The sequence below is a fragment of the Choloepus didactylus genome, chromosome 15 (assembly GCF_015220235.1).
Source record: "Choloepus didactylus isolate mChoDid1 chromosome 15, mChoDid1.pri, whole genome shotgun sequence".
In the NCBI taxonomy this organism is placed as follows: Eukaryota; Metazoa; Chordata; class Mammalia; order Pilosa; family Megalonychidae; genus Choloepus; species Choloepus didactylus.
The window spans coordinates 65,833,052-65,857,274 of NC_051321.1; the positions used below are offsets into that span (position 1 = coordinate 65,833,052).

A 24,223-nucleotide genomic window follows, 5' to 3' on the forward strand; every position below is an offset into this window, starting at 1 on the left:
CCTAAGGAAATAATCCAAAATCCAGGCAGATTTATGCACAGAGATCTTCATTTTTAGAATTGTTTGTAATGGTGAAGAATTGGAAATAATGACTGTCCATTATTAGAAGAATGATTACATAATGTATGGAACCCTATGTAATTGCATATAATGATGAACTTAAAATGATTTTAATTATATGGGTAAATTATTAGTAGTATAATATATAAGGAAAGCTAGATTCGAAATTGAATATACATTGTGACTAATTTTTACCTACAGATAGTAGATACATAAGAAAAAACTAGAAAAAAATATGCAAAAATAATAGCTAGTAAAAGTAAGATTTTAGTTTTTGTTTTGTTTTGTTTTTTTTCCCATCTGTTTCAGTGAGAATCTATTGCTTTTATAGTCAGGAAAAAGTGAAATAAGAAATAATACAGTATGTATTGAAAATTACAATTATGACCATTAAGTAAGACAAATCACATTTGTAATTTTAGCTACTGAAACTGAAGGAGAAATACCAGAGCTTTATCATCAAAGAAAAGGGGAGATAGCAAGATGCTGGATCAAATACTGTTTGACTCTCATGCAGAATGCCCAACTTTCCATGCAGGTAATACGGTCAAAGTTGCCTTTTTCTTTCTTAAATGAGCAGGATATAAGTAAAAGTTTAAAATGGGGATCATGCTTGTTGGAGTCACTGTGTGGTTACTAGTCATGGCATGCACAGTATGCTCCTAAATATTTATTTCTTGCCTTTCCTGTCTCTACCTTTTAAAATTTTATTCATCGTTCAAGGTCTTTCTCAAATACCATCACTTCCTTGAAGACTTTCTTTTGACTAGATTATGAGCTCCTTGAGAGGTGGAGACCACATCATATTCATATATTATTATCCACAGGCATAATAGGTTCTCAGTGAACAATTGTTGAATGAATAATTCTTTAATCCCCGCAGATATTATCTTCCTCCTTTAAACTCCATAGAACTTTTTTGACCCCTACATAAATCACTTAAATTCTTTGTATTATCCCTATTCATATTCTTATTTTATTCCTTTACCTCTTTTTAAACTGTATGCTGAGGGCAGGACATATTTCTTACTTATCTCTATATACTTCACAGATTATCTTACACACAGTATGAACTTGATAAACCCTAAAAGGGTAGGCTTTTAAGAAATAGCTCACGTAACAGCTCAAGTACAGAAGCAGTACTGATAACTGTTAGGAGCATGGACTCTGGGAACAGACTGCTTAAGTATGAATGCCACTTTAAAGCTGTGTGATCGTGGCAATTTCCTTAATCTCTCTGTGCCTCAATTTCCTCACAAGTAAGATGGAGTAGTACCTACTTAATAGTGTTGTGATAAGGGTTAAATTAATATATATAAAAGGTCAGCAAATGGCCTGAGATATCAAAAGTCCTCAATAAACATTAACTATCATTATTGTTATTAGTACTAATCCATACTGAATCTTAGTTCCTAACCCCTAAGTATAGATACATAGGAGACTTTTTTCTGGAGGAGTAGTTGTGCCTTTTTTATTTGCACCCATTAAAGGTATAATAATTTTTAATAATAAGTAGTGTAGAACCTTGTGAAATGACTAAACAAAATAAAACTAAACAAACCTCACAATCTCAGAAGGATAGGTCTTAAAAAGATGAGAGTATTTTAGAGATAGAGGGTAAAGATGAGTCATATAAGGGAAAGAAATTGAGTAAGGAGAGGAGCTATAGAGTTTTATGTCTATAGAAGTTGGAGCCAGAAAGAGCTGTCACCTCTCTTCAGGTCATGCAAAGATGACTATGAGAAAAGTAGTGTTATAGGGACTATGGGAGCAAAACAGTGGGTCAGTGAAAGAAAGCAACCTAGAAAGTATGTAAATGAAAAAGCAGCCCAGCAAGCAAGTAAACAAGATTTAGAGACTTATGGCCTGCATTTGAAGTAATCGTGTCATGCACAATGCACCATGTATTTTAACTCTTACCCTTTCTTTAGTTGATATTTTCCAACCTGAGCACTGCAACTTATCACCTGATTAGTTAAAACTCAAATAGTTGTCTTGCTGTTCAAGTACTCAGATTTTCCTTAATCTGACCTTTTTTTTTTTATTATTAAATTCAGTTTTATTGAAATACATTCACACACCGTACAATCATCCATGGTATACAATCCACTGTCCACAATATGATAACATAGTTATGCATTCATCACCACAATCTATCTCTGAACATTTTCCTTACATCAGAAAGAACCAGAACAAGAATAAAAAATAAAAGTGAAAAAGAACACCCAAATCATCGCCCCATCCCACCCCATTTGTCCTTTAGCTTTTATCCCCATTTTTCTACTCAGCCATACACTAGATAAAGGGGGTGTGATCCACAAGGAATCTGACCTTTTTTGGTACTTTAACGTCATCCTTTTATCATCTGTTTTTTAATCTGAAAAACCTTGTTCAAGTCAAGCTTAAAAACATATGAACATTTATTCAATTAAGTATTCATTTGAATGCCAACAAGGTGCAAGGGTTGCTGTGATGTACAAAAATAGATCTAGTCTTTGACCTCATGTAAAAGTGCCACCTTGATAAGTGGAGAGGCACAAAGGAGAAACTTGTAATATGAGAAGGCGTAAAGTGAGGAAGTAACATTTGAAGCCAAGTGTGGGGATAAGAGTTACTAGAGTGGAAAAGAGAAGGAGCACCATTCCAAAGAGTGGAAGCAGCATGTTTTAAAGTTCTATGCGATGAGAGTGTATGGTATTACAAGGGATGGAACAAAAGCCAATGAAGCTGGAGCAGAGTGAGGGGGGGGTGTGATGTAAAATAAAGTTAGAGTTAGAAAGGGGGTAGACCAAGTGAGAACTTGAAGAATTGTTATCTTTATCCCAAGAGCAGTTGGAAGACTTACAGGATTTTGGACAGATCACTTAGGTAGCAGATTAATGAACTGAAAAAAGCAAGAGTGGATGACGGACATTAGTTAGGAGACTGAACAATTCAGATGAGATGTGAAGGAAATTTGGTCTGGGATGTGAGGCAGAGGAGATGGAAAAAAAGAATGGATTCAAGAAGTATTTAAGAAGCAAATTATAAAGGAGTTGATGATAAATTGGAGGTGTGGGGTTAGGGGGAGAGGAGAGGGACGTATCAAGGATGACTTCCTAGGTTGCTGGCTTCCAGATAGATGGGGCTGTCCTTCACTAAAATAACACAAGAGTAGGAACCGGTTTCTGAAGAAGATTAGGAATTCCATTTTGGACATGCTGAGAATGAAGTATCTTTGAGTCTCCTGAGAGGAGACATCATATAGGGAATTGTACTCATGGGTCTAGAGCTTAAGGAGAAGTATGGGCTGTAGCTATAGATCTGTCAGTCATCTTCGCATGATGGCAGTTGCTGCCGTGGATGTGGATGGAATCACCTGTCTAGAGTAGTGCTGTCCAGTAGATATAGAATGCCAGGCACATATGCAATTTTTAATTAAATTAAATTAAATTTAAATTCTAGTGGCCATATAAGAAAAGGTAAAAAGAAAAAGGCTAAATTAATTTTAATTATATATTTTACTTAACCCAAAACAGGCATACCTTGTTTTATTGTGCTTCGCTTCATTGTGCTTTGCAGATACTGCATTTTTTTAAATTGAGGGTTTGTGGCAACCCTGCTTTGAGCCATTGTTCCAACAGCATGAATAATTCTTTAGGTCTCTGTATCACATTTTGGTAATTCTCACAGTATTTCAAACTTTTTCATTATTATTACATCTGTTATGGTGATCTGTGATGAGTGATTTTTTTTTTCTATTAAATTCAGTTTTATTGAAATACATTCACACACCATACAATCATCCATGATATACAATCCACTGTCCACAGTATGATAACATAGTTATGCGTTCATCACCACAATCTATCTCTGAACATTTTCCTTACATCAGAAAGAACCAGAACAAGAATAAAAAATAAAAGTGAAAAAAGAACACCCAAATCATCCCCCCATCCCACCCCATTTGTCCTTTAGTTTTTATCCCCATTCCTCCACTCATCCATACACTAAATAAAGGGGGTGTGATCCACAAGGTCTTCACAATCACACTGTCACCCCTTGTAATCTACATTATTATATAATTGTCTTCAGGAGTCCAGACTGCTGGGTTGGAGTTTGGTAGTTTCAGGTATTTACTTCTAGCTATTCTAATACATTAAAGCCTAAGAGGTGTTATCTATATAGTGCATAAGAATGTCCACCAGAGTGACCTCTCGACTCCATTTGGAATCTCTCAGCCACTGAAACTATTTTGTCTCATTTTGCATCCCCCTTTTGGTCAAGAAGATACTCTCAGTCCCACGATGCCCGGTCCACATTCATGTGATGAGTGATTTTTGATGTTACTATTGTTAATTGTTTTGAGGCGCTGCAAACCACACCCATATAAGTTAGCAAACTTAATCTATAAATGCTGTGTGTGTTCTGACTGCTCCATTTACCAGTCGTTCCCCTCTCCCTCTCCTCGGGCTTGCCTATTCCTTGAAAGATAATAATATTGAATTTAGGCCAATTAATAATCCTACTTTGGTCTCTGTTTTCAAATGAAAGGAAGAGTGAAACATCTTTCTTTAAATCAAAAGCTAGAAATGGTTAAGTTAGTGAGGAAGGTATGTCAAAAGCTGAGATAGGCCAAAAACTAAGCCTCTTGAGCTAAACAGCCAAGTTGTGAATGCAAAGGAAAAGTTCTTGAAGGAAATTAAAAGTACTGCTTCAGTGCACACATGAATGATAAGAAAATGAGACAACTGATTACTGACATGGAGAATGGAGAAAGTTTTTGTGGTCTGGATAGAAGATCAAACCAACCACAACATTCCCTTAAGCCAAAGCCAAAGCCAGAGTAAGGCCCTGGAAGTGAGGAAGCTTCCAAAGAAAAGTTTGGAGCTAGTAGAGGTTGGTTCATAGGTTTAAGGAACAAAGCCTTGTCCATAACATCAAAGTGAAGCAGCAATTGCTAATGTAGAAGTTGCAGAAAGTTATCCACAAGATTTAGCTAAGATAATTGATATATGTGGCTACCCTAAACAACTGATTTCCAGTGCAGATGAAACAGCCTTCTATTGGAAGAAGATGCCATCTAGGACTTTCATAGCTAAAGAGAAGTCATCACTGCCTGGCCTCGAAGCTTCAAAGCACAGGCTCACTCCCTCTAAAGGCTAATGCTGCGTTACTTTAAGTTGAAACCAATGCTCATTTACAATTCTCAAAATCCTAGGGTCTTTAAGAATTATGCTGAATCTACTGTGTACTCTGTAAATGAAACAACAAAGCCTGGGTGACAGTGTATCTGTTTACAACATAGTTTACTGAATATTTTAAGCCCACTGTTAAGACCTACTGCTCAGGAAAAAAAGATTCCTTTCAAAATATTACTGCTCATTGACAATGTACCCGGTCACCCAAGATATCTGATGGAGATGTACAACAAGGTGAATGTTGTTTTCATGAAACATCCATTCTGCAAACCATGGATCAAGGAGTCATTTCAACTTTTAAGTCTTATTTAAGAAGTATGTTTTGAAAAGCTGATAGGAGTCCTCTAACAGATCTGTGCAAAGTAAATTGAAAGCCTTCTGGAAAGGATTAACCATTCTAGATGCCATTAAGGACATTCATGATTCACAGGAGGAAGACAAAATATCACCATGAATAGGAACTTGGAAGAAGTTGGTTCCAACCTTCATGGATGACTTTGAGGGGTTCAGAACTTGAGTGAAGGAAGTAATTGCAGATGTGGTAGAAATAGAAAGAGAACACGAATTAAAAGTGGAGCCTGAAGATGTGACTGAGTTCCTGTAATCTCATGATGAAACTTCAATGGATGAGGAGTTGCTTCTTACGGATGCACAAAGAAAGTGGTTTCTTGAGATAGAATCTGCTCCTGGTGAAGATGCTAGAAACATTGTTGAAATGAAAACAAAGGATTTAGAATAGCCCATAAACTTAGTTGATAAAGCAGTGGCAAGGTGTGAGAGAATTGACTCCAATTTTGAAAGTTCTTTGGGTAAAATAATAATATGAAACGGCATTGCATACTACAGAGAAATCTGAAAGGAAAAGTCAATCCATGGGACAGACTTCACTGTTGTCTTTTTTAAGGAAATTGCCGTAGCTACCCCCATCCCTTAGCAACCACCACCCTGATCAGTCAGCGTCCATCAACATTGAGGCAAGACCCTCCGCCTGCAAAAAGATTATGACTCACCGAAGGCTTACATGATGGTTAGCATTTTTTAGCAATAGGTATTTTAAATTAAGGTAAGTGCATTGCATTTTTAGACGTAATGCTATTGCACACACAATAGATTACAGCATAGTCTAAACATAACTTTTATATGCACTGGAAAAGCAAAAAAGTCATGGGACTTGCTTTATTGAGATATTCTCTTTATTGTGGTGATCTGGAACCGAACCCATAATATCTCTGAGGTATGCCTGTATTAACAAATTAATGAAAAATTTTACGTTCTTTTTTGTACTAACTCTTTGAAATTTGGTGTGTATTTTACACGTAGAGTACACATCTCAGTTTGGACTTGTCAAATGTCACATACTCAGTAGCCACCCATGGCTGGTGGCTACTATTTTAAACAGTGCAGGTCTAGAGAGATAGTATAAAGTGAAGAGAAAAAAAGACCTTCGTGATGAGCACTGAGGGATCTGACATTTAACTTTATTGGCCAGGAAGAGGAGGATGATTTTACTCTATCTTGTAACCATCTTAGCTCCTTTTTTTTCTACCCCCTGCCCTGGCTGGGATGGGGGAGAAAACTTCACGAAGGTAGTAGTAGATTGAGTTTTGTCTTTACCTTAGTATCTTTATGAAACCTAGAGCATTTCTCTGTAATATGTATCACTAAACAACTTAGCATAGCATAAGCATCATAATGGTATCTCATGAAATACTTTTAGGATGTAGATTACAGTCTTATTATATGTTCAAGAATGAATACTGATAATATATTACATGTATATAATGTTTCACAATTCTCAAATTACTTTCATATGCATTTATCTTTTTGAAGGAGTAACTGTAAATGAGTTTGAGTTCCCCAAATAGGATAAGTACTAATCAGGCAGTTCATCTTATATTTTATTTATTTAAATAATTTCCCCACTTTTCTTGAGTTTTTAGTATAATTGGAATAGATTGGGAAAAGATGTTTTAAAAGACGTTTTATGATTATAACACCTCTCTAAACCAGGGTTGGGAAGTAAGAGGGTTTTCATGTCTTTGCTTTTAACTTTGCCTTAATATTATTTGACAGCAGGAGATCGGTGTCCTGTTTAACCATAATTTATTGTTTTTCATTCAGGACAGCATAGGAGAGCTTGATCTTGATAAACAATCTGAACTTAGAGCTTTAAGGAAAAAAGAACTAGAAGAAGAAGAAAATGTTAGGAAGAAAGCTGTGCAGTTTGGAACCGGTGAATTGTGTGATGCCATTTCTGCAGTGGAAGAGAAAGTGAGCTATTTGAGACCTTTAGATTTTGAAGAAGCCAGAGAACTTTTCTTATTGGGTCAGCACTATGTCTTTGAGGCAAAAGAGTTCTTTCAGATTGACGGTTATGTCACTGACCATATTGAAGTTGTCCAGGACCACAGTGCCCTGTTTAAGGTGCTTGCATTCTTTGAAACTGACATGGAGAGACGGTGCAAGATGCATAAACGTAGAATAGCCATGTTAGAGCCCCTAATTGTAGATCTGAATCCTCAGTATTATCTGTTGGTCAACAGACAAATTCAGTTTGAAATTGCACATGCTTACTATGATATGATGGATTTGAAGGTTGCCATTGCTGACAAGTTAAGGGATCCTGATTCACACATCGTAAAAAAAATAAATAATCTTAATAAGTCAGCACTGAAATACTACCAGCTCTTCTTAGACTCCCTGAGAGACCCAAATAAAGTATTTCCTGAGCACATAGGGGAAGATGTTCTTCGCCCTGCTATGTTAGCTAAGTTTCGCGTTGCCCGTCTCTATGGTAAAATCATCACCGCAGATCCCAAGAAAGAGCTAGAAAACCTGGCAACATCATTGGAACATTACAAATTTATCGTTGATTACTGTGAAAAACATCCTGAGGCTGCCCAGGAAATAGAAGTTGAACTAGAACTTAGTAAAGAGATGGTGAGTCTTCTTCCAACAAAAATGGAGAGATTCAGAACCAAGTTGGCCCTGACTTAATCTTTATTTTTAAGGAAAGGAAATGTGCAATATTGAAGTGATTCTTTTCCTTAGGCAAGCAGGCCCAATATCATTGTGATAATAACCTTTATAGCCATAGGAGTGCAATTTGAACTTGAGAGCAGTTGAATTTTTGCTAGGACCTTAATTAACGTAAAGCTAATAATTTACACCTAATTATGTAAATTGCTGTGTTAAAATAATGTGATTGGTATTTTAGTTTGTTTCCTATACTTAAATATCAGAGTTTCCTGCCTCAGTTTCTAAATGTAGGATCTTTGTTGGCTAGCACTTGGTGGACTTTTTATGAGGAAAAATGCTGGTAGACAAGACTGTTACTAAATTAAAATTGAAAAAGTAACTTCCTGTAGTTATTCTTTCCAAAATATTTACTTTCTTAAATTCCCAAGTAAATCTTTTCCTTTTGAAAATATTAAAAACTAAGTTATGTTTATTTTGTCTGTTGTAAAGTGGTTTGTTTCAGTTAAAGGGTCAAAAAAGGCCTTTTTGAAATAAATTAAATTGACTTGTTTCACCAGTAAAAACTTGTTTCTGTTTTTCTGTTCTTTAAAGAATCGGTTTTATTTCTTGACACATCAAAGCTATTGGCTTATTTAAAACCAGAGAAGAATCTTTCTTCAGTAACACTGCACAGTTAGAAGACATTAAAATCTCATTCATTTAATAACTATTTATTAAGCTACTCCTGTGTGCCAGAACATCTTATTGATTGTGGTTTTTTATGAGAAGATCCTAATATATTTATAAACCTTTAAACAGTGTTGAAAACGGATATGTACCTCAGAATTAAACATTGTTAGTATTATGATAGTCATATTAAGAAATACAGAATTGAAGTGGAGTCCCTATCTAGTGTACAAATCAAGATTGGCTGTTATATAGAAAATAGCTCTGTGTATTGGCTTGCCTGTTAATTTGCTTTTGAAATTTTAGGGTTAATCCAACTCTGAGGTCCTGTAACATTTATATATATGATAGTCTACTTACTTTTCCTTTGAGCTCAAGTTGCCAGGAAAAAAAAATATTTGAGTATAACAGTAGGCGATGTGTAATTCATTCAATACTTAATATTTATTAACTGTGCTGTGTGTCAGGTATTCTCACTTTTCTATGCATAGATGATACAGTCATGAACAAGATAAACAAGGACCCTGCTGTCATGGAACAAATCAACAAATGAACAAGATAATTTCAGGTCATAAGTGCTGTTAAGAAAGGAAAGCAGAATGGTATGGTAAACATTTCATGGGAAGGGGTGCTGCTCTAGCTAGCGATAGTGGTCTGGAAGGACCTCAGGGAAGGAGGGAGGTAACTTGGAGTTGAGAACTAAAAGGAAAAAAAAAAAAGGCAACCAAGTAAAGATCCTTGAGAAGAATATTCTAGAGAATGCTAGGCTCTCAGGCTGTAATAAATTTAGGAAGGAGTTTGAGATTTTAGAAGATATAAAATGCCAGTGTTGCCTTTGCAGATGGGGGTAAATAGGATGGGGAAGGGTGGGGCAAGAATAGGGCTCAAGATGGCATGGGCTTTGTAGATCAGGGTAAGGAGATTTTATTCTAGGTGCAGTGGAAAGCCTTTGTAGAATTTTTACAAAGAGAGTGGCATGATCTAATTGGTATTTTTGAGAAATGCCTCTGGCTCCTGAGGAGAGAATAGATTGTAAGAGGGAATAGTAATGGCACTGCATCTCAGCTACTCTCATTTTTTTAACTCACCTTCCTTGTGAGAACTAATTCTTGAACAGATCCCCCTGTTAGAAGTCTTTCCAGTTACAGCTATTTTGCTACCAACCTCTATCAGCTTCACTTATTTATTCATTCATTTATTTATTTAATGAATAATTACTAAACTCTTTCTGTGTATTAGGCACTGTGCTAAGCTCTGAGAATATGATCTATAAGACACAACCTCTTAAATGTTAATAACATTCCTTCCTCTTTCCAACTGTGTTATTTAACCTGAGTTCAAAAGATAGAATACAAGTATAACAAGCTTTGCTCTTAAAACCAGTCTTTATCCTAATAGCCATCAACAAACTCTGCTATTTGATATTTGCAGCATGTAGTGACTTTTTCATATTTAAAGACTTTGTCTTTGGTTGTCAGTAGAAAATCTCATTAATTGCATTGCAGTCCTACATCTTCACATACATATTCCATAAATGCTGCTTTTGCTGAGCATGGCTTTCCAGAGAATCAGTCCTCTGAGACTTCTTTACTTCTCTAGATCAGCAGTTCTCAAACTTTTTGATCTCAAGAGCCCTTTACAGTCTTAAAAACAAGAAGGCATGAAGTTGTGAGGTGAATGGACGTGGAGGACAGTATGTTAAGTGAAATAAACCAGAAATGAAAAGAAAAACGTTATAGTGCCTCACTAATACGGACTAACTATAATGTGCAAACTCGGAGAACAATCTGAAACACAGGTTATCAGGGGAAGGCTTATTGCAAAGGTTCCTAGATTGTAAGCTCTTACATCAGTTACATCTATTCCTGAGTTGTGATGGCTGTTTCTAAATTCTGAGATGCTGAGCTCTTTGTGTATAACCTGGTCAGACCCTGGAACTTTGGGTATCTGTGTAACACCTGTGAGCCAGAGTCTGGTGGCTATGACTGTCAGCATTACCCCATATAGCAAATATTAAAGAGTCTGAAAAAAGAGATCAGACTTCTATTAGAGATATGGACGAAATGGACTTGGTTAGGACTAAGGTAAATCAGACTAGAGGGTAAACGACTATATTGATGGTGTTTTAAAACTTCAACTTCTGTGTGTGACCAAAGGAAGAGATGTTTATTAGATACAAAAATCTATATTTTTTGTAACTCACTGTATAATTTAACTTGTATGGTCAGTTTATTCAAACACCATAATGAAAAGGAACTTTGAATAGGGAGTGAAATCTGGTTGGTTTGTGCAGGTTAGTGTGAAGCCCCAAGACATCCCAGGGTAACTTGGGCAGAGAATAAAAATGTATTTGCAAAGCCCCTTGAGGGATATTTGGAGAATGTGGAAATATTAAACTTCCCCGACTGGGGAATTCATGATATTCTCACAAGCACTGGGGACTACCAATTTAGAAGGCCGAGCCCTCAGTCTTGGGGCTTGCCCTTACGAAGTTTGTTACTGCAAAGGAGAGGCTAAGCCTACTTAAAATTATGCCTAAGAGTCACCCCCAGAGAACCTCTTTTGTTGCTCAGATGTGGCCCATCTCTCTCTGAGCCCACTCGGCAGGTAAACTCACTGCCCTCTCCTCTATGTGGGACATGACTCCCAGGGGTATAAATCTCCCTGGCAACGTGGGACATGACTCTCTGAGATGAGCTTGGCCCTGGCATCCGGGGATTGAGAAAGCCTTCTTGGACTGTAACGGGGAAGAGAAATGAAACAAAGTTTCAATGCCTGAGAGATTTCAAATAGAGTCAAGAGATCATTCTGGAAGTTATTCTTATGCATTATGTAGATATCCCTTTCTAGTTTTTAGTGTATTGGAATAGCTAGAAGGAAATACCTGAAACTGTTGAACTGCAATCCAGTAGCCTTGATTCTTGAAGATGATTAGATAACTATATAGTTCACACTGTGTGACTGTGTGGTTGTGAAAACCTTGTGCTCCCACTCCCTTTATCCAAAGTATGGACAGATGAATAGAAAAATGAGGACAAACAGTTAATGAATAATAGGGAAGGATGGGGGAAATGGGATGTTTTGGGTGTTCTTTTTTACTTTAATTTTTTTTCTTACTCTTTTTGTGTGTGGTAATGAAAATGTTTAAAAATTGTGGTGATGAATGCACAACTATATAATGGTGCTGTGAACAAGTAATTGTACACTGTGGATGATTGTATGTTTTGTGAATATATCTCAATAAAACTGAATTAAAAAAAACTTGAGAACCCCCCAAAATTCTTGTTTATATGAGTTTTATCTTTTATATTTACCCTATTTGAAGTTAAAATTGAGAAATTTTAGCATTATTAATTTATGGTAAAATGACAATTGTAAACCTATTGTATTTATTTATTTTATTTTTTTTTAATCATCATTTTATTGAGATATATTCACATACCACGCAGTCATACAAAACAAATTGTACTTTCGATTGTTTACAGTACCATTACATAGTTGTACATTCATCACCTAAATCAATCCCTGACACCTTCATTAGCACACACACAAAAATAACAAGAATAATAATTAGAGTGAAAAAGAGCAATTGAAGTAAAAAAGAACACTAGGTACCTTTGTCTGTTTGTTTGCTTCCCCTACTTTTCTACACATCCATCCATAAACTAGACAAAGTGGAGTTTGGTCCTTATGGCATTCCCAATCCCACTGTCACCCCTCATAAGCTACATTTTTATACAACTGTCTTCGAGATTCATGGGTTCTGGGTTGTAGTTTAATAGTTTCAGGTATCCACCACCAGCTACCCCAATTCTTTAGAACCTAAAAAAGGTTGTCTAAAGTGTGCGTAAGAGTGCCCACCAGGGTGATCTCTCGGCTCGTTTTGGAATCTCTCTGCCACTGAAGCTTATTTCATTTCCTTTCACATCCCCCTTTTGGTCAAGAAGATGTTCTCCATCCCACGATGCCGGGTCTACATTCCTCCCCGGGAGTCATATTCCACGTTGCCAGGGAGATTCACTTCCCTGGGTGTCTGATCCCACGTAGGGGGGAGGGCAGTGATTTCACCTTTCAAGTTGGCTTAGCCAGAGAGAGAGGGCCACATCTGAGCAACAAAGAGGCATTCAGGAGGAGACTCTTAGGCACAAATACAGGGAGGCCTAGCCTCTCCTTTGCAGCAACCGTCTTCCCAAGGGTAAAACCTATGGTAGAGGGCTCAACCCATCAAACCACCAGTCCCCCACGTCTGTGGTCATGCCAGCAACCATGGAGGTGGGGTAGGCGAACACCCCCGCACTCTCCACAGGCTCCTCAAGGGGGCACTACATCTTTTTTTTTTTTTTTTCCTTGTTTGTCTTTTTTCTTTTTTTTTTTTTTTAACTTTCCCTTCTTTTTTCAAATCAACTGTATGATAAAAAAAGTTAAAAAGAAAACAAACATACAATAAAAAAACATTTCAAAGAGACCATAGCAAGGGAGTAAGAAAAAGACAACTAACCTAAGATAACTGCTTAACTTCCAACATGTTCCTACTTTACCCCAAGAAAGTTACATAATATAGCAACATTTCAGTGAACTTGTTCCTACTACATCCATCAGAAATTAACAGACCATAGTCATTTCTGGGCATCCCCAGAACGTTAAATAGCTTATCTGTTCTTCTTGGATTATTGTTCCCCCTTCCTTAATTGCTCTCTACTGCTAGTTCCCCTACATTCTACATTATAAACCATTTGTTTTACATTTTTCAAAGTTCACATTAGTGGTAGCATATAGTATTTCTCTTTTTGTGCCTGGCTTATTTCGCTCAGCATTATGTCTTCAAGGTTCATCCATGTTGTCATATGTTTCACGAGATCGTTCCTTCTTACTGCCGCGTAGTATTCCATCGTGTGTATATACCACATTTTATTTATCCACTCATCTGTTGAAGGACATTTGGGTTTTTTCCATCTCTTGGCAATTGTGAATAATGCTGCTATAAACATTGGCGTGCAGATATCTGTTCGTGTCACTGCTTTCCGATCTTCCGGGTATATACCGAGAAGTGCAATCGCTGGATCGAATGGTAGCTCTATATCTAGTTTTCTAAGGAACTGCCAGACTGACTTCCAGAGTGGCTGAACCATTATGCAGTCCCACCAACAATGAATAAGAGTTCCAATTTCTCCACATCCCCTCCAGCATTTGTAGTTTCCTGTTTGTTTAATGGCACCCATTCTAACCGGTGTTAGATGGTATCTCATTGTGGTCTTAATTTGCATCTCTCTAATAGCTAGTGAAGCTGAACATTTTTTCATGTGTTTCTTGGCCATTTGTATTTCCTCTTCAGAGAACTGTCTTTTCATATCTTTTGCCCATTTTATAATTGGGCTGTCTGTACTATTGTCCTTGAGTTGTAGGATTTCTTTGTATATGCAAGATATCAGTCTTTTGTCAGATACATGGTTTCCAAAAATTTTTTCCCATTGAGTTGGCTGCCTCTTTACCTTTTTGAGAAATTCCTTTGAGGTGCAGAAACTTCTAAGCTTGAGGAGTTCCCATTTATCTATTTTCTCTTTTGTTGCTTGTGCTTTGGGTGTAAAGTCTAGGAAGTGGCCTCCTAATACAAGGTCTTGAAGATGTTTTCCTACATTATCTTCTAGGAGTTTTATGGTACTTTCTTTTATATTGAGATCTTTGGTCCATTTTGAGTTAATTTTTGTGTAGGGGGTGAGGTAGGGGTCCTCTTTCATTCTTTTGGATATGGATATCCAACTCTCCCAGCCCCATTTGTTGAAAACACCATTATGGCTCAGTTCGGTGACTTTAGGGGCCTTATCAAAGATCAGTCGGCCATAGATCTGAGGGTCTATCTCTGAATTCTCAATTCGATTCCATTGATCTATATGTCTATCTTTGTGCCAGTACCATGCTGTTTTGGCAACTGTGGCTTTATAATAAGCTTCCAAGTCAGGGAGTGTAAGTCCTCCCACTTCGTTTTTCTTTTTTAGAGTGTCTTTAGCAATTCGAGGCATCTTCCCTTTCCAAATAAATTTGATAACTAGCTTTTCCAAGTCTGCAAAGTAGGTTGTTGGAATTTTGATTGGGATTGCATTGAATCTGTAGATGAGTTTGGGTAGAATTGACATCTTAATGACATTTAGCCTTCCTATCCATGAACATGGAATATTTTTCCATCTTTTAAGGTCCCCTTCTATTTATTTTAGTAGAGTTATGTAGTTTTCTTTGTATAGGTCTTTTACATCTTTGGTTAAGTTTATTCCTAGGTACTTGATTTTTTTAGTTGCTATTGAAAATGGTATCTTTTTCTTGAGTGTCTCTTCAGTTTGTTCATTTCTAGCATATAGAAACATTACTGACTTGTGTGCATTAATCTTGTATCCCGCTACTTTGCTAAATTTGTTTATTAGCTCTAGTAGGTGTATCGTTGATTTCTCAGGGTTTTCTAGATATAAGATCATATCATCTGCAAACAATGACAGTTTTACTTCTTCTTTTCCAATTTGGATGCCTTTTATTTCTTTGTCTTGCCGGATTGCCCTGGCTAGCACTTCCAGCACAATGTTGAATAACAGTGGTGACAGCGGGCATCCTTGTCTTGTTCCTGATCTTAGAGGGAAGGCTTTCAGTCTCTCACCATTGAGTACTATGCTGGCTGTGGGTTTTTCATATATGCTCTTTATTATGTTGAGGAAGTTTCCTTCAATTCCTACCTTTTGAAGTGTTTTTATCAAAAAGGGATGTTGGATTTTGTTAAATGCTTTTTCAGCATCTATTGAGATGATCAATTGATTTTTCCCTTTCGAGTTTTTAATGTGTTGTAATACATTGATTGTTTTTCTTATGTTGAACCATCCTTGCATGCCTGGAATGAACCCCACTTGGTCATGGTGTATGATTTTTTTAATGTGTCTTTGGATTCGATTTGCAAGTATTTTGTTGAGGATTTTTGCATCTATATTCATTAGGGAGATTGGCCGGTAGTTTTCCTTTTTTGTAGCATCTTTGCCTGGTTTTGGTATTAGATTGATGTTAGCTTCATAAAATGAGTTAGGTAGTGTTCCATTTTTTTCAATGTTTTGAAAGAGTTTGAGTAAGATTGGTGTCAGTTCTTTCTGGAAAGTTTGGTAGAATTCCCCTGTGAAGCCATCTGGCCCTGGGCATTTATTTGTGGGAAGATTTTTGATGACTGATTGGATCTCTTTGCTTGTGATGGGTTGGTTGAGGTCTTCTATTTCTTCTCTGGTCAGTCTAGGTTGTTCATATGTTTCCAGGAAATTGTCCATTTCTTCTACATTATCCAGTTTGTTGCCATACAGTTGTTCATAATATCCTCTTATAATTTTTTTAATTTCTTCAGGATCTGCAGTTATGTCACCTTTTTCATTCATTATTTTGTTTATATGGGTCTTCTCTCTTTTTGATTTTGTCAGTGTAGCTAGGGGCTTGTCAATCTTGTTGATCTTCTCAAAGAACCAACTTTTGGTGATATTTATCCTTTCTATTGTTTTTTTGTTCTCTATGTCATTTATTTCTGCTTTAATCCTTGTTATTTCTTTTCTTGTACTTGGTTTAGGATTGGTTTGCTGTTCATTTTCTAGCTTCTTCAGTTGATCCATTAGTTCTTTGATTTTGGCTCTTTCTTCCTTTTTAATATATGCGTTTAGTGCTATAAATTTCCCCCTTAGCACTGCTTTTGCTGCATCCCAAAGGTTTTGGTATGTTGTGTTCTCATTTTCATTCGTCTCTATATATTTAGCAATTTCTCTTGCTATTTCTTCTTTAACCCACTGATTGTTTAGGAGTGTGTTGTTTAACCTCCAGGTATTTGTGAATTTTCTAAGTCTCTGATGGTTATTGACTTCTAATTGTATTCCATTGTGGTCAGAGAATGTGCTTTGAATAATTTCAATCTTTTTAAATTTATTGAGGCTTGTTTTATGTCCCAGCATATGATCTATTCTGGAGAAAGTTCCGTGAGCACTAGAAAAGTATGTGTATCCTGGTGATTTGGGATGTAATGTCCTGTATATGTCTGTTAAATCTAATTCATTTATCAGATTGTTTAGGTTTTCAATTTCCTTATTGGTCTTCTGTGTGGTTGATCTATCTATAGGAGAGAGTGATGTGTTGAAGTCTCCCACAATTATTGTGGAAACATCAATTGCTTCCTTTAGTTTTGCCAGTGTTTCTCTCATGTATTTTGTGGCACCTTGATTGGGTGCATAGACATTTACGATTGTTATTTCTTCTTGCTGAATTGCCCCTTTTATTAGTATGTAGTGGCCTTCTTTGTCTCTCAAAACATCCCTGCATTTGAAGTCTATTTTATCTGAGATTAATATTGCTACACCTGCTTTCTTTTGGCTGTAGCTTGCATGAAATATTTTTTTCCATCCTTTCACCTTCAGTTTCTTTGTGTCCCTGTGTCTAAGATGAGTCTCTTGTATGCAACATATTGATGGTTCATTTTTTTTGATCCATTCTGCGAATCTATATCTTTTAATTGGGGAGTTTAATCCATTTACATTCAACGTTAAAACCGTGAAGGCATTTCTTGAATCGGCCATCTTATCCTTTGGATTATGTTTGCCATATTTTTCCCTCTCTCTATTAATATCCTTTATTGTACCCATACCGAATCTCTTTAGTACTGAACCTTTCTCCAAGTCTCTCTGTCCTGTCTTTGTTTGTCTGTCTGTAGGGCTCCCTTTAGTATCTCCAGTAGGGCAGGTCTCTTGTTAGCAAATTCTCTCAGCATTTCTTTGTCTGTGAAAAATTTAAGCTCTCCCTCAAATTTGAAGGAGAGCTTTGCTGGATAAAGTATTCTTGGCTGGAAATTCCTCTCACTCAGAATTTTAAAGATATCGTGCCACTGCCTTCTTGCCTCCATGGTGGCTGCTGAGTAGTCACTACTTAGTCTTATGCTGTTTCCTTTGTATGTGGTGAATTGCTTTTCTCTTGCTGCTTTCAGAACTTGCTCCTTCTCTTCTATGTTTGACAGTGTGATCAGTATATGTCTCGGAGTGGGTTTTTTTGGATTTATTCTATTTGGAGTTCGCTGAGCATTTATGATTTGTGTATTTATGTTGTTTAGAAGATTTGGGAAGTTTTCCCCAACAATTTCTTTGAATACTCTTCCTAGACCTTTACCCTTTTCTTCCCCTTCTGGGACACCAATGAGTCTTATATTCGGACGTTTCATATTATCTATCATATCCCTGAGGTCCATTTCGAGTTTTTCAATTTTTTTCCCCATTCTTTCTTTTATGCTTTCATTTTCCATTCTGTCATCTTCCAGGTCACTGATTCGTTGTTCAACTTCCTCTAGTCTTGTACTATGAGTGTCCAGAATCTTTTTAATTTGGTCAACAGTTTCTTTAATTTCCATAAGATCATCCATTTTTTTATTTAGTCTTGCAATGTCTTCTTTATGCTCTTCTATGGTCTTCTTGATTTCCTTCATATCCCGTACTATGGTCTCATTGTTCATCTTTAGTTCTTTGAGTAGCTGCTCTAGGTGCTGTGTCTCTTCTGGTCTTTTGATTTGGGTGCTTGGGCTTGGGTTATCCATATCGTCTGGTTTTTTCATATGCTTTATAATTTTCTGTTGTTTTTGGCCTCGTGGCATTTGCTGAACTTGATAGGGTTCTTTTAGGGTTTGTAGACCAGTTGAAGTCCTTATCTCTAATTTATCAGATCTACAGCTTCGTGGAGTACACTTTCTCTAACTAACCAGCAGGTGGCGTCCACGAGCCACCTGTTCTCCACAAGCCAGATCTCCCCTGCTTAGCCTTTTTGGTGAGTGGGGGAGTGAGTCTTGTGGGGCCCAATTGGTGTACCAAGCTTGCGTGTGTAGTTGGTGTTGCCTGCCCTGTATGTGGGGCGTGTTTCTGGGCAGTCGGGGAGGGGGGGTGGCCCTAACAATCAAATCTCCCTGATGATCCTAGAGTTTTAAAGCTACTGCAATAGTCTAATCCTTCAGTTCAGTCCTGCCACAGTTTGTCTCTGCCACTGACCCACAAGTCTTTGGTATTGGCGTATGGCTCCTGAGACTTGCAAGTGGGCCCCTCTTCCAGGCTGTGCACCCCGGGTCCTCTGTTGAGGGATGACTGTGCTATGTCACAGGTGAGTGCCGTCCCCCCAGGGCAGTTCTGGGCTGCTGGGCTGTGTAGGGAGGCTCCCAGTCTGCTCAAATGATGGCTGAATGGGGCTCTGTTAATTCACACTGCTCCCCCTTCCCAGCTCTGGGACATTCAGCTGAGGTTGCAGGGAAGGCTAATGTCCACGCCCAGTTTTGTGGTGTGTGCCTGTTATTTGAAGCACTTCCGTCACACTGGGTTGTCTGGGGCAGCTCTGGGCTATGGGGCTGGCGATGGGCAGGAGTGTTTCCTGTCCACCAGGATGGTGGCTGTGAGCGGACACCCCCCTTTTCTTGGGAAGTTGTGTTGTTTAGTGAATTTTCTCAGCCACTGGATTATTGCCTTTTGTCTCAGAGCTCTCTTAGTTCTGCTCTTGACTTGACGTGCCCAAATTTCAATTCTTTGAAGCTTTCTGTATTGAGCTTCTTAGAGTAATTGTTTTAGAAAAAGCAAAAAGGATTTAAAAAAAAAAAAAAAAAAAAAAAAAACGGCCCTCCTCAGAGATTTAATGGGTTATTGAAATGCTAATAGACAAAGCAACCAGGGCCATTAAGGAAAGGTGCACAGGGCAGAGAGATCAGCCTTGCTTCGGGATTTGCATATGCGCCTCAAGGCCTGATCTCCGCCCTTCCCCTTTCTGTGTTCACCAGAACTCCAAAAATCCTCTGCTTTTATTTTGGAGTTTTTCGTGTTGTTTTTTTTTCTATGCCTGTCTCCTCTCTGCTGGGCTGGCTGCTCTCAGAGTCTCTGGTGTCTGGTCTCAGTCTATCTATGGTTGGAGTTTGAATCAGTAGAATGAGTTTCCGATAAGAGCAGCCACTGCAATTCTCCCTTCTCCTTCCTGGAGCTGACAGCCCCTCCTCCCCCGGGACTGAGCCTGGCAGGGAGGGGCGCGGGTCCCCTGGCCGCAAAAACTTACAGACTTCGCTGATCTCAGCAGTTCCACGTTTTCATGAGTGTTGTATGAAGTATGCCCAAAGACAGATTGCTCTGTGGTGTCCAGTCCACGCAGTTCCTGGCTTTTTACCTACTTTCCTGGAGGAGTAACTAAAACATACAGCTCACCAGTCTGCCATCTTGCCAACCTATTGTATTTAAACATAAATAACATTTATGAAAAATAATTTTTCTAAAACAAATTTAGAAGAGTGGAATTATTTTACATATTTTCCAGTATCTTTAATAAATACCTTAATAGGAGGCAGTTTGATTCTCATAGCAGTTGTGATATGGGTGTCATGTAGCCTTTGGAAAACTCCACTGTACATTTGTGAGAATGAGAGTGGAAAGGTACATAGTGTTTTAGTATTAATATGAAAATAGTTTCATGGAACGTTCCCCCCCCAAGGTTCCCTGGACCACACTTTGAGAACTGCTGTCCTGGACTACTCTGTGTTGGATATGGTGCAAATTGGATGATGTTGAGGGTTCCTTTAGGAAACTAAAGTGGCTACAGTGGCTGATCCAGGTCTCACATCTGTACAAGAAATTGAATCCCTTTATTACTTTGTAATACTGATTTTAGTTGAGTCTGGAGTCATGGCAATGTTATATTTGAATTGTCAATTTACCACAAAATATATTAGACTTCTTGGCAATCTGGCTACTTTAATACTGTTTTATCTGATAGAACTCTCACAAAGTCAAGTATTTCATTGCTGTTTTTAACCCTATAACTGTAGGTGTTGCTGAAAGGAAATAGAGGTTTTCTATTTCTTAGACACTTGGTCCATTATTCTGGGCTAAGTTTGCAAAATTGTACATGAAAAACACATGCCCAGGGCCCTTAGAAGTGTTGGCAGCATGATGGGATTTGGGCCAAAGTTAATGACCTCTCAAAGCCACAGATTTTTTTCATATAACCTTTTGTTCCTCTTTTCCTCACCCCTAAAACCAGTTGTTGGGACAAAGACTACATAATAAGCTAATAAAAAACATTTTGTTTTGTTTTTTTTTGGACACAAAAGTCCTTTGCAGTTTTCTTCTCAATCTTGCTAGATTTAGAGAACTAATAGACTGAAAGTGTCATTCACGCATTCATTTCATTCATTTATTCACTTATTCAACAAATATATATATATATATATTATATATATTTAAATAAGTGAATAAATATATATATTGGATGCCTACTATCAGAAGACTACACATTACCTGTCAATGCCGAGCAGTTGACTAATGCTGCTAGCTGAAAAATGTTGAAATTTGTACATGAAATTTGAAGTCTTCCAGATGACTTTGTGTATGTTTTGGGGGAATCTTAGTTATTAAGAACAGATTATTTAAATGTCATTCTCATTCCTTTCTGTTATTCTCGGTGGACCACATTGGATGAAGAAATTCTTCTTCCCTTAAAACACTTTGAGGAAAGTTGTTGCAATTGACTGTAACTCAGTGGGCTTTTCTGGGTTATCTACGTCTTGCTTGTTCCTCTCTGCTCCTCAGATCATTTTGAGCCCATGCTGTCAGTTTCTCCCTGAATCATATGAGAGGAAGGGCTTGATAAAGATATGTATTTTCCTCTCCTCGTTTTTGTTTTTGTTGTTGGTTTTTACTAAAAAATAAACATGTCCACATTTCAAATGCTATTTGTTCTGTTCAATTAGATTCCTTCTTTTATTCAAGGATTCTCAATTTTTTTTCTGTAAAGGGCCAGATTGTAAATATTTTAACACTTTGCAGTCCATACCGTCTTTGTGACAGCTACTCAATACTGCTATTGACGCAGCCACAGATAATCCAGAAATGAATCAATGTGACTGTGTTCCAACAAAACTGGAGTCACAAAAACAGGTGGCAGGTTGGATTTGGCCTGTTTGCCAACTCTTGCTTTTACCGATTTCCTTTGTTTTTAATGCAATTATATTGAGATATATTCACACATCATACAATCCAAGCAAAGTGGTACCATTAGCCTTTTACAGAATGTGAAACTAAGACCTGAAACTTAAGTTGCTCAAGATCACATAGTAAGTGACAGCTATTATTTGAACCAAGGTCAGTAGGAATAACTTCTATAAAAACAAGTTGCCTAGTTCTATCAGTTTTAGTTTAAATGGACTATACGAAAGTACAACTACACCTCAAGTAAAATTGCTGAGAAGCTACTAAGCCAGGTAGAAGCTACAACAGGGAAGATAAAACCTAAAATCAAACATTGTCTAAACCATAATTATAGCTATATCTATATAGATATACATAGATTTTTTAAATTTCCAAACTTTCCGTGGCCACCTTCAGTATGTCTGTTTTAATTTTTATGATCAGTTATTAATCATGAGATAGGAAGAGAGAAAACTCAAATATGTTAGGGCAACAATAATATTTTTAAATGGCTCAAGACATGTAGATGCATTCATTTTCGTTTTGTAAGTGGGCCACTACATCAATTCCTGTTGTTTTTTTTGTTTTTGTTTTTGTTTTTTTGCTATTATTGAACTTTAAGAAAACCTAGAATGGGAAGAAAATTCAGGAAAGCAACCAGGAACTATTGTCAAGGAGAAATCCCAGAGAAAGTATCATTCTCATAAAATCTCACCCATATACGCCAATCGGACTCTTTAAACCAGTAGCTTCTTTCTCAGAAAGGCCATGACCCAATAGTGATTTTTCATCTACAGGAAGAGACAAGAATTCCTTATGTGTGCTCTTTGTGAAAATAAGGATCAAAAATACAGCCAAGATAAACCAGTTGGAGAACCTGCTGGATGATAATGAGTGGCTGAATCTGACGTCACCTGTGGCAGCCCCGTACCAGTTCCATCAGCACTGAGCTCTTTGCCCTCACTTCCTCCTTCCCCACTGGTTATCTTTATCACTTTGCCTTTTCTCTTAGAACCTAAGTCAGATTTTGTTATCAGAGACCTCATCACCCTCCATAATCGCCTGTAATTTTATTTGAATGAATTTTATGCTTTTAATTTTTACTTAAAAGCTATTGCTTGGACACAAAGGAAATAATACAGCCTTATAAAAAATTTTAATAAAAACAGTATAATCTTTTGGGGGCAAAGGAATTCCAATCTGCTGTATTGATTATTCAAAACTATAGAATGGCTTTATGTTAAGAAATTACTGCCCTTTTAAACTCAAGAATTTTGAACTCTGCTTCTGAGTCTATTTAATCTTTCACTTGCTTTTTTGTGTATGTGCCTGGAGCACATAAAATCTAATTGCATTCCATTTATAAATAAGTAGAAATTATTCTCAGACTCGTCTGGAAAAGTAGCTTAAGTTTTATTCATTGAGAATGTGCCAGAGTGTTCCAAATTGTGGAGTGGAAGTTAAATGATTTCACAGGCTGCTTTTACCTTCTCAATGAAAAAATTATGTATATACTTATCTTTACACATGAATTCAGTAAAGCATGTACTCCAAATGTAGAGAGTGTTTGGAATGATCTGACTTGAAACATAGTTATGTGTTATAAATAAAAGTCATTTGAGATTCCTTGGGGTGCTTAGAGAAAGAGGCAGGCACTCTCTAGAGCAGCTGATAATAGGATGTGAGAGGCCTGGGTGACTGCCGTGCCCCCAAGATGGTGCTAGGCTGCCACAGACAGAGAAAACCAATATTTTGGAATACGAGCTCCAAATTCAAGTATTGATGGCTAATTAAACTGCTTTTCACTTAGGCAATTCTGTGTTGCTCTGGGGTCAGCAGCAAGGATTTGTTTATATCATTGCATAATGCTCATTAGTGACTATTGACTAATTGGGATAAATGTACTTAAGAACATATTTTTAATTTTAGGATATATTAGCAAAAGCTGTGGGACCCTGTTTCTTAAAAATCACGTCTCAGGACTGCCTGTATTGGAATCATTTAGAGGTACTTATTAAAATGAAGATTCTCAGGCTCTAGACCATACCTAATTAGAAAGTCTGGAGGTGGGGTTCAGGTATCTGTATGTTAGCAAAGCCCTGGGTGATTCCTATGTACATTAAAGTGCAAGAACCCCTGCTCCTGAACTGAAAGAAAGAGGCTAGAGCTGGAGCATATTAGAAGAGCATTTTTATAGGGAAAAGCATCATGAACCAGAAAGCTATTCTGTGCCTTTGGTTTCCAAGAGGGGACAGAGGGACAGAATGAACATTCCCAACAACTTTGGGTAGCTTAGGAGCTGCCATCTCCTTTCTTGGGGCTCCCTGTACTGAAAGGGGAATTCTGCTGGGTGCATGCCAGCTGGGGACC

At 37.4% G+C, this 24,223-nt stretch overlaps 1 protein-coding gene across 1 annotated transcript in view; it reads left to right on the forward strand.

Annotated features, from left to right (window-relative positions):
- Window positions 1–8,770, forward strand: part of LOC119510256 (kinesin family binding protein) — a 35,161-nt gene extending 26,391 nt beyond the window's left edge. Inside the window, exons 6-7 of the mRNA XM_037804475.1 lie at window positions 483–598; window positions 7,362–8,770. Of these exons, the coding sequence (XP_037660403.1) occupies window positions 483–598; window positions 7,362–8,237 (992 nt within the window). The 3' untranslated portion in view covers window positions 8,238–8,770. The remainder of the gene's footprint in view (window positions 1–482; window positions 599–7,361) is intronic.
- Window positions 8,771–24,223: the final 15,453 nt, after the last annotated feature.